The sequence below is a fragment of the Tupaia chinensis genome, unplaced genomic scaffold, assembly GCF_000334495.1.
Source record: "Tupaia chinensis unplaced genomic scaffold, TupChi_1.0 Scaffold000624_1, whole genome shotgun sequence".
Classification (NCBI taxonomy): Eukaryota; Metazoa; Chordata; class Mammalia; order Scandentia; family Tupaiidae; genus Tupaia; species Tupaia belangeri.
In genome coordinates, this window is record NW_006160144.1 from 124497 (window position 1) to 136105 (window position 11609).

Here is an 11609-nt window from a genome sequence, read left to right on the forward strand (position 1 = left end):
CCAGGGGGGATGGCCACGCTGCAATCCCTTCTCCTCCATTCTCCTCTCGGGATCTTGGGCACGCACGCATACGCACCCAGTGTGAGTTTTAAGCCACCGGGTCTGGGACGTGAACCGCGGTCGACTACGTGGGAGTCCAATGACATAGCCATTACACTAACTGCTGGTTCCCCACTGTGCTTTTTCTTTAATCTAAGAATTCATATCTTACATTGGTTTAGGAAAATTCCCAGCCATTATCTCTTTAAATATCACCTCTATTCCAGTTTCTCCTTTCTTTGTTCTTTCCTTCTAGGACTCTTACTTTCTACTCTTTCTTTTTTTCTTTTCGTTTCCTCCCTCCCTCCCTCCTTCCCTCCCTCCCTCCCTGTCTTCTTTCTTTCTTTCTTTCTTTCTTTCTTTCTTTCTTTCTTTCTTTCTTTCTTTCTTTCTTTCTTTCATCTTCCTTTCATCTTTCTTTCTTTTCTTTCATCTTTCTTTCAGCCTCCCAAGTAGCTGGGACTACAGGTACATGCAGCGGTGCTTGACTTTTAAAGTGAGCTGAGAATTGAACCTGGGCCTCCCATGTGGCCTCGGCTTACCAGGTAGTAGTACTCAGTGTGTGCTACCATGGTTGGGCCTGGAATTCTTTTTATATGTATTAGGTCAATGGGAAAGTCATGACTTTTTTTTTGGCTATAGGGTGCGTGCACTTACCAGAGACAGAAAGTGAGAAATCACCCCCCAGGGGGGGATGGCCATGCCTCAATCCCTTCTCCTCCATTCTCCTCTCGGGATCTTGGGCATGCACAGTCATGCACCCGGCGTGAGTTTAAGCCGCCAGGTTTGGGATTCGAACTACAGTCGACTACATGGGAGTCCAACAACACAGCCATTATGCCAACTGTTCTTCCCTACTTTTCTTTCTATGCAAAAATGCATCATGACTTTCTGGATGATTCAATATGTTGGACCTATTGGCTCTACGAAAGTTAACCTTCCGTTTTTCCTTTTTTTTTTTCTAAAGAATTATTTTATTCTGAGGGTTGGCAGGTGACATGGTGGCTAGGGGTTCTGGACTCCCACATGGCTGTGGTTCAAGTCCTGGGACCTGGTAGCTTGCTTTTCTGCTCTCTCTCTCTCTCTCTCTCTTGCTCTCCCATTCTGTCCCTTTCTGGTCAAATTAAAATAAATAAATAAATGAATAAATAAAAAAATAAATTTAAACAAAAGTAATTCTTTTTACATTTTAATTAATTAATTAATTAATTTTGTGGAGAGTTTTTTGCTATAGGGCATATGCACTTGCCAGAAAGACAGAGAGAGACAGACAGAAAGCGAGAAATCACCCCCTGGGGGGATGGCCACACTGCAATCCCTTCTCCATTCTCCTCTCAGAATCTTGGGCATGCACACACACACATGTGCCCAGCATGAATTTAAGCCACCATGTCCGGGACTCAAACCGCAGTTGACTACATGGAAGTCCAGCAATGTAGCCATTACACCATCTGCTGGTCCCAATAGTTCTTTTTTTTAATAAAAGAACTTAAAAAATGATTTTTAAAATTTTAACTTTATTTATTTATTTATTTTAATTTGACCAGAGAAGGACAGAGCAAGAGTGAGAGCAAAAAAGAGAAAGTGAGAAAGTAAGCCACCAGTTTCAGAACTTGAACCGTGGTTGGCCATGTAGGAGTCCAGTGCTCTTAACTACCAAGCCACCTGCTGGCCTGGCCCCTTCTTTCTTTTTTTAAAAAAATATCTTTTAAAAATGATTTATTTAATTTTCTTTATTGTTATTATCATTTAATTGACCAAAGAGGCATAGAGAAAGAGAGAGAGGAGGGGGGAAAGTGAGAAAACAAGCTGCCAGGTCCAGCTTGAACTGTGGTCAGCCATGAGGGAGTCCAGGGCCCCAAACACCATGCCATCTGCTGGTCTCCCCATCCTCCTTTTTTAAAAAAAAAAATACTTTTTTTTCATTCTGTATCCAAGGGCTACAGTTTCCTTTGTGTCAAACAAAAGATACAACTTGTAGGTAAAGTGTTTACCCTGAGTTGTAAACTGCACCCTGGAGTAAAACTATAGAATACTTTAAGAATTGGTCATCCTTGTGTAGGGGTCATGCTATTCTTTGCATTGTTCCAATTTTAGTATATGTGTGCCATATACTAAAACAAGTAAGCACTCTTACTTCTTTATAAAATTATTTTTAATACTTCAAAACATTTTTATTAAAAAATGTCTTTTAAAGATTACTGTTTAGGGCCAGCAGGTGGCTTAATGGCTGGGGTGCTGGACTCCCACATGGCAGGCCACAGTTTCAGCCCCAGACCTGGCAGCCTGCTTTCTCACTTTCCCTCTCTGTGGTAAGCATACATGCCCTATAACAAATTTAAAAAATAATAACAACAATAAATAAAATTAAATCATTTTTTAAAATAAAAATTTATAGTTACATTAAATTATTGTGATACTCCTCTTAATTTTATCTGTTTACTTTTGTTTTTCAGAGTACATTATTTCCTTGTAAGTGGCTGGCAGTTTTTGTGAACCTATATTCAAATAGATTTTCTTTTTTTATTATGAGCTGAATGAACACCCAGATTTGGATATGTTGTGTTTGTCCAGTAGACCTCCTAAGATAGCTATGGACTGAAACCAGATTTTTTTTTTTTTTTGAGAGATTTTTGCTATAGGGCACGTGCACTTGCCAGGCAGACAGAGAGCGACAGGGAGACAGAAAACGAGAAATCACCCCCCAGGGGGGATGGCCACACCGCAATCCCTTCTCCTCCATTCTCCTCTTGGGATCTTGGGCACGCACGCACACGTGCCCAGTGGGTCTGGGACGCGAACTGCAATTGACTACATGGGAGTCCAGTGACATAGCCATTATGCTAACTGCTGGTCCCTGAAACCAGATTTTCAGGTTAAATCACAGCTTGGATATTTTCATCCAATGTGGAAATTACAAATTTGGAGTCTGTACCCATGCATTCCACAGTTTCAAGTGTTAAATGTCTCACAGAATACTTTCTTCTCCATTGAGAACTCTGGTCAAGCGTGGGCCTGGGGTCTGAGTTTTGATTCCTTCCATTGAGAAGGCAACACTTCCAGACTCTAATTTTGTAGAGGTTTCAATTCTAGCTTCTTATCTCCAAGCCCTCACATTTTCTGCCCTGATGGTCATCTAAACCCTAACCCCTCACCCTCAGGATTTTCAGATTAGGGATGCTCAACTTGGAACTATTTTTAACTTTATTTACTATTATTATTAATTTCCAAGTTGATCAGAGAAAGACAAAGAAAGAGAGAGGGAAAGTGAGAAAGGAAGCCACTAGGTCCAGGACTTGAACCATAGTTAGCCATATGGGAGTCCAGTGCCTTTAACCATCACGACACCTGTCAGCTCCAAGGATGCTCAGCTTCTACAGCGAATGTAATATATTAGTCAACATGTAATATTAGATTGTCAGAAAGTCATGATGCATTTTTACATAAAGAAACAGAGAGAAAATAGGTCATGACTTCTAACAACCCAATATATTAGATGGTATTAGTGTTACGGGAAAAAATCAGGGAAAGGGAATGGAATATTAGAGATTATTTATATATAACTTTTAAAAGTAATTTATGGAGGTGAAAATTCATGTAACATAAAATCTGTCATTTGAAGTTCACAATTCAGTGACATTTAATACACTGACAATGTGGAAACTGTGTGTTTTAAAAACATATTTAATATTATCATTTTTCAATTTAACCAGAGAGAGACAGAAAGAGAGAGGGAAATTGAGAAGCAAGTGGCCAGGTCTGGGACTCAAACCACAGTAGGTCATGTGGGAGTTGAGCACCTCAACCACCATGCTACTTGCCAATCCCCAAGGGTTGTGGCTTTAATAGGGTTGTTAGAGAGGGTCTCCTGAAGTGACATTTGAGATCTGAAAGAGGTGAGTGGTATAAAGAGCCACTAGCAGAAGGTGTAATGGTTACATCGCTGGACTCCCACGTAGTCGACCATGGTTCAAGTCCTGGACCCAGTGATTTAAAACTCATGCTGGGTACATGCATACCTAAAATTCCAAGAGGAGAATGGTGTGGTGTGGCTGTGCCCCTGGGTGCGTGACTTCTTGCTTTCTGTCTCTCTGTTTCTCTCTGTTTCTCTGGCAAGCACACACATCCTATAACAAAAAAGCTGCTGGAGGATTATGTCCTGATTTTAACGGAACTGCTTTGGCTGCTGTGTTGAAACCCAATCAAAAGGGGATGAAAGAAGAGGCAGAGGATTGTTTTTTTGTTTTGTTTTGTTTTTTTGAGAGGTTTTCCCTATAGGGCACGTGTGCTCGCCAGACAGACAGAGACATAGAGACAGAAAGCGAGAAATCATCCCCCGGGGGGGAAGGCCACGCCGCAATCCCTTCTCCTCCATTCTCCTCCTGGGATCTTGGGCACGCATGCACACGCGCCTGGTGTGAGTTTTAAGCCACCGGGTCTGGGACGCGAACCGTGGTCCGCACTGGGTAGAACTCCGGGGGGGCCCGGCGACATAGCCATTACGCTAACTGCTGGTTCCCAAAGCAGAGGATTGTTTAAGAAACTATAGACACTATCTCTACTGAGATTATTAGGAAACAATCTAGCATATAGTATCCTCTCCATAGGGTGCTGGACTCCCACATGGCAGGCCACAGTTTCAGCCCCAGACCTGGCAGCCTGCTTTCTCACTTTCCCTCTCTGTGGTAAGCATACATGCCCTATAACAAATTTAAAAAATAATAACAACAATAAATAAAATTAAATCATTTTTTAAAATAAAAATTTATAGTTACATTAAATTATTGTGATACTCCTCTTAATTTTATCTGTTTACTTTTGTTTTTCAGAGTACATTATTTCCTTGTAAGTGGCTGGCAGTTTTTGTGAACCTATATTCAAATAGATTTTCTTTTTTTATTATGAGCTGAATGAACACCCAGATTTGGATATGTTGTGTTTGTCCAGTAGACCTCCTAAGATAGCTATGGACTGAAACCAGATTTTTTTTTTTTTTTGAGAGATTTTTGCTATAGGGCACGTGCACTTGCCAGGCAGACAGAGAGCGACAGGGAGACAGAAAACGAGAAATCACCCCCCAGGGGGGATGGCCACACCGCAATCCCTTCTCCTCCATTCTCCTCTTGGGATCTTGGGCACGCACGCACACGTGCCCAGTGGGTCTGGGACGCGAACTGCAATTGACTACATGGGAGTCCAGTGACATAGCCATTATGCTAACTGCTGGTCCCTGAAACCAGATTTTCAGGTTAAATCACAGCTTGGATATTTTCATCCAATGTGGAAATTACAAATTTGGAGTCTGTACCCATGCATTCCACAGTTTCAAGTGTTAAATGTCTCACAGAATACTTTCTTCTCCATTGAGAACTCTGGTCAAGCGTGGGCCTGGGGTCTGAGTTTTGATTCCTTCCATTGAGAAGGCAACACTTCCAGACTCTAATTTTGTAGAGGTTTCAATTCTAGCTTCTTATCTCCAAGCCCTCACATTTTCTGCCCTGATGGTCATCTAAACCCTAACCCCTCACCCTCAGGATTTTCAGATTAGGGATGCTCAACTTGGAACTATTTTTAACTTTATTTACTATTATTATTAATTTCCAAGTTGATCAGAGAAAGACAAAGAAAGAGAGAGGGAAAGTGAGAAAGGAAGCCACTAGGTCCAGGACTTGAACCATAGTTAGCCATATGGGAGTCCAGTGCCTTTAACCATCACGACACCTGTCAGCTCCAAGGATGCTCAGCTTCTACAGCGAATGTAATATATTAGTCAACATGTAATATTAGATTGTCAGAAAGTCATGATGCATTTTTACATAAAGAAACAGAGAGAAAATAGGTCATGACTTCTAACAACCCAATATATTAGATGGTATTAGTGTTACGGGAAAAAATCAGGGAAAGGGAATGGAATATTAGAGATTATTTATATATAACTTTTAAAAGTAATTTATGGAGGTGAAAATTCATGTAACATAAAATCTGTCATTTGAAGTTCACAATTCAGTGACATTTAATACACTGACAATGTGGAAACTGTGTGTTTTAAAAACATATTTAATATTATCATTTTTCAATTTAACCAGAGAGAGACAGAAAGAGAGAGGGAAATTGAGAAGCAAGTGGCCAGGTCTGGGACTCAAACCACAGTAGGTCATGTGGGAGTTGAGCACCTCAACCACCATGCTACTTGCCAATCCCCAAGGGTTGTGGCTTTAATAGGGTTGTTAGAGAGGGTCTCCTGAAGTGACATTTGAGATCTGAAAGAGGTGAGTGGTATAAAGAGCCACTAGCAGAAGGTGTAATGGTTACATCGCTGGACTCCCACGTAGTCGACCATGGTTCAAGTCCTGGACCCAGTGATTTAAAACTCATGCTGGGTACATGCATACCTAAAATTCCAAGAGGAGAATGGTGTGGTGTGGCTGTGCCCCTGGGTGCGTGACTTCTTGCTTTCTGTCTCTCTGTTTCTCTCTGTTTCTCTGGCAAGCACACACATCCTATAACAAAAAAGCTGCTGGAGGATTATGTCCTGATTTTAACGGAACTGCTTTGGCTGCTGTGTTGAAACCCAATCAAAAGGGGATGAAAGAAGAGGCAGAGGATTGTTTTTTTGTTTTGTTTTGTTTTTTTGAGAGGTTTTCCCTATAGGGCACGTGTGCTCGCCAGACAGACAGAGACATAGAGACAGAAAGCGAGAAATCATCCCCCGGGGGGGAAGGCCACGCCGCAATCCCTTCTCCTCCATTCTCCTCCTGGGATCTTGGGCACGCATGCACACGCGCCTGGTGTGAGTTTTAAGCCACCGGGTCTGGGACGCGAACCGTGGTCGACTACGTGGGAGTCCAGCGACATAGCCATTACGCTAACTGCTGGTTCCCAAAGCAGAGGATTGTTTAAGAAACTATAGACACTATCTCTACTGAGATTATTAGGAAACAATCTAGCATATAGTATCCTCTCCATAAAGTATTTGTATTATAATTTTATTTCATCTAAAAAATACTGAGTTTCCTATGGGCCAGGCTGTTTTAGGTGATAGGGATACCTCAGTGAGAGACATAAAGACCTTGCATACATGAACCTTATATACCAGTTGGAGAGACTGCAATAAACTGATAAGCATCATAGGCGCATGGGGGTTAGTGTTGGAACATAAATTTGAAGTGGTATAAATATTCTCTATTTCCATTTGGTAAGTGACATTTGCTTGGGCATGACTTCATTTGGAGAGTTTAAAAACAAGTCTGAACTTGAGGTCATTTGTGACAGGGGTACTCCTTTTGGGGCTCATATACCCTATGCCTGGATGAATCTTCTGGTATGAATAACACATGGACCTCTGGAACCCAGAGATGCCCTATGGTGGGCTGGTCTCCAGTGGAATCTTGACCCTGTTCTCAGGCTTGTAGGCCTACAGCAAACAAGGGGATAAGGCCAGAGCTTTGAGAGAATATCTAGAAACTTGGAAATACTTATGTGACATCTTTTTTTTAAGCTTTTTTTTTTTTTAAAGAATTATTTATTTTAGGGGCTGGCAGGTGGCATAGTGGTTAAGGGCACTGGACTCCAACATGGCCAATTGCAGTTTGAGTTCCAGACCTGGCGGCTTGCTTTCTCACTTTCTCTCTCTCTCTCCCTCCCTCCCTCCCTCTCTCTCTGTTTGTCTCTCTCTGGTCAAATTCAAAAATAAATAAATAAAGTTAAATAATTTTGATATTTTTATTGTATTTTATTTATTATTGTTCTAATTTGACCAGAGAGAGACAGAAAGGGAAAGTGAGAAAGCAAGTCACCAGGTCCAGGACTTGGAACTGCTGTTGGCCAGGAGGAAGTCCAGCACCTCAACCACCACACCACGTGCTGGCCTCTTGTGTGACATCTCAAACTCATAATGACAAAGTTTATTCTGGAAGGGGCAAATAGATAAAGGGCAACAGAGCTTGAAGCAGGGTCAGAAGCTGCAGCTGGACCGTCAAGGGGGTCCTAATCAAGGGCGGGGTGGCCTCTCCATCTCAGCGTTGCTCCACTGGTTATAGACGTGGTCCTCTTTTCCCATGGGGTCTGCTAGTCACAACTAAAGCTGGTTAGGGGAATCAAATGCAGCTCCTGATCCGAGTCCATGGAGGTAGGACCTGAGGGCCTTTTATTGTTTTTTTGTTTATTTTATTTTGTTATTTTTGCTATAGGGCATGTGTGCCCACAGGAGAGAGACAGAGAGAGGGGCCGAGACAGAGAAAGTGAGAAATCACCCCTTGGGGCAATGGCTATGTTACAATCCCTTCTCCTCCATTCTCTTCTTGGAGTTTTGGGGATGCATGAACATGTGCCAGGTGTGATTTTCAAGCTGCTGGGTCCAGGATTCAAATCTCAGTTGGTCATGTGAGAGTCCAGCTCCTTTAACTGCTTTTATACCACCATGTCTTTTACTGCTTTATGCTTACCTTTCCCATCCTCAACCCCAAACCCAGAATTTTATTTTTCTGTAAGCCTATTTATTGAAATTAAATGAAAAAGATATATCTGGGCTTAAATTTAGGCCTATGGCTATGGATCCTATTAGGTTGTCGGGAAAGTCATGACATATTTTTTTTATTTGCAAAATGCATCATGACTTTTCTGACATCCCCCTAGTTTGAAATTCAATGACAGAAAATATTTGTTGTTACAAGTATGCTTATATTTAACTTTTTTCTTTTAAATTAGTACTTAAAAACCTAAGTATTTAAGTGAACTAATCTCACCTGTGATTTCCAGTCTCTTTTATGGAAAAAATAGTTCTCAAAGAAATTCAGAGGCTCTTTTCTTCTTAGCATTTCAAATTTCTGTGTGTCTTTGAATGGCTTTCCCATCACCACCCCATCCACATTAGGAAACAGTGGAAAGATGGGTATTTTTGAATATGGGCTATCTGAAGGGGGGTTGCATCCTAAAATGATAAAAAGAAAAATGGGATCACTCACATTGTTCGTGTAAGATGAGGTCTGCAGGAAAGATAAGCATGCTGTCTCCGTTCTGCTCTGTCTACCCTCTCAGGGGCCCTGGCCCCTTTCTGCACTTTCCTGCTCCTGCTCCAACCACCCACGGGCTCTAAGCTTCACCCAGGAGTCTGAGAATTCAGGTCCTTGCTTTCAAACGCTGTGTGACAGACCAGCTACAGAAAAGGTTGTGGTCCTTCTCTTACACGCTTGGCCTCTAGCAGTTTTCCTTTTGTGAAATTTGCAAGAGGGCATGTGCACTCACTGGAGGAAAATAGGGAAGGGGAGAAGCCACACCTCTTATGGGTGATGGTTAAGCCACATCCCTTTTCTTCCATCTCTCCCTCCATTTAGGATTTTGGGCACACGTGCAGAGCATATTTTTCAAGCCATCAGTCTGTAATTCGAACCCCACAGTAGGCTATGTGGGATTTAGCCACCTTAACTCATGCTACCAACTGGCCCTGGCCTCTGGTATTTCTTTCTTTCTCTCTCTCTCTTTTTAGTTTTTTGCCATAGGGTATATGTGGTTGCCAGAGAGAGAGAGAGAGGGAGAGGGAGAGGAAGAGGGAGAGGGAGAGGGAGGGAGGGAAGGAGGGAGGGAGAGAGAGAGAGAGAGAAATCACCCCTAGAGCGAATGGACACACACTACAATCCCTTCTCCTCCATTTTCCTCCAGGAGTTTTGGGCACACACACACACACACACACACACACACACACACACACACATGCGCCCGGTGTGATTCTCAAGCCACCAGGTCTGGTATTAGAACTGTGACTGGCCATGTAGGAATCCAGCATCTTAAGTACCATGCCACCTGCTGGTCCCTCTCATATTTATTTCTGACCAGTCATACGAATAAGTCCTTTAAAACAATAGGGAGAGAACAAGTGGCTCTCACTCTTGAGTTCGTCAAGAAATTTGAGTAAGTCCTTTTCTTCTGTTACTGCAATCCTGGCAGCATTAGCAAAGGCAGCTGTGCTTGAGGTTGGGGAGGTGCATGTGTCTGGCTTAAGTTTCCTTTTTCCATAACCCATAGCATAGGGACTCCACAATATTTCTCCTCCAGAATCCTGGAACTTTCTTCGGAAATAGCTTTAAAAAAAAAAAAAGTAATTCAGAAATGGATAAAAAGAGCTGTAGGGTAAAAAGAAAAAACATCAAGTTGCAAGTTATATGGGCTGAAGAAATTAATTTTAAATCTAATTTGCATATTCATTCAATAATATTTGAGCGCCAAATTCTAGGACATTTGTAGACTTTCTACCACTACTTTCTTTTTTTTTAGACAGAGATTTTTGCTGTAGGGTGCATGCGCTTGCTGGAGAGACAGACAGAGAGACAGAATGTGAGAAATCACCCCCCGGGGGGATGGCCATGCCACAGTCCCTTCTCTTCCATTTTCCTTTTGAGATCTTGGGCACACACACACATGCACACACACACACACACCAGTGTTAGTTCCAAGCCGCTGGGACTCCAACCGCAGTCAACTACATGGGAGTCCAGTGACGTAACCATTATACCATCTGCTGGTCCTTCTACTGCTACTTTCCACAGGCCATTTGACTATTTCATGTAGTCCTTGGCCTTAGGATTCCTTCTTCTCTCCCAAGACCTCCCAGTCTTGCAAAGAAAAATATTTATAGATTATGATTCTGTTTTTTTTTTGGAGAGATTTTCACTATAGGGTGCGTGCGCTCGCCAGACAGACAGAGAGAGATATAGAGATAGAAATCGAGAAATCAACCCCCAGGGGGGATGGTCACGCCACAGTCCCTTCTCCTCCATTCTCCTCTCGGGATCTTGAGCACACACGCACACGCGCCCGGTGTGAGTTTTAAGCCTCCGGGTCTGGGACGCGAACCCCGGTCAACTACGTGGGAGTCCAGCAACATAGCCATTACACTAACTGCTGGTTCCCTGGATTATGATTCTTGACAAACTCTTAAGTTGTACTATCTTGCATACAAACTATAATCATGCTGAGTATATAAATTTTTTTTTTTTTTTAACTTTTGCTATAGGGTGTATGTACTTGCTGGAGAGAGAGAGAGAGACAGAAAGCGAGAAATCACCCCCCAGAGGGAATGGCCATGCGGTAAAACCTTTTCCATTCTCCTCTAAGGATCTTGGGTGCATATGCACACGTGCCTGGGGTGAGTTTCAAGTGGCTGATTTTGAAACTCAAACTGTGGTCAGACATTTGTGAGTCCAGTGCCTTAACTATTATGCCACCTGCTGGCCCCTGTGTTGGGTTTTGAAATACAATTATTTGGTTTTGTTAGTTTCCAGAGGGTGAGTGTACTCACCAGTGAGAGACAATGAGAGAGAGTGAGAGGGAGAAAGCATCCCCCATCCCCAACTAGGCATAGTCATACTGAAATCCCTTTTCTAATTCTCCAGCTTGTCCCTATGATTAAGTTGGCCATTTTCTTAGTTTTTGAACTCTTATTTCTGTGTGTCTGCATTTAATTTTCCTGACATAGCACTCCCTTGAGAACTTCTTGGAGATCTGATCTGGTGCTGGTAAATTCTTTCAGGTTTTGTTTATCTGAGAATGTTCTTGTCTTTTCTTCCCATATGAAG

The 11609-nt window shown here is 42.3% G+C and overlaps 1 protein-coding gene and 1 pseudogene across 1 annotated transcript in view; both read right to left on the reverse strand.

The window, feature by feature from the left end:
• The window catches only part of EFCAB3 (EF-hand calcium binding domain 3), a 119139-nt gene that overhangs the window by 6356 nt on the left and 101174 nt on the right, over positions 1–11609 (reverse strand). The window contains exons 25-26 of the mRNA XM_006159101.3: positions 9922–10115; positions 8784–8968 (exon numbers count right to left, since the gene is read on the reverse strand). Of these exons, the coding sequence (XP_006159163.1) occupies positions 8784–8968; positions 9922–10115 (379 nt within the window). The remainder of the gene's footprint in view (positions 1–8783; positions 8969–9921; positions 10116–11609) is intronic.
• On the reverse strand, positions 2061–2154 carry LOC114009802 (uncharacterized; annotated as a pseudogene).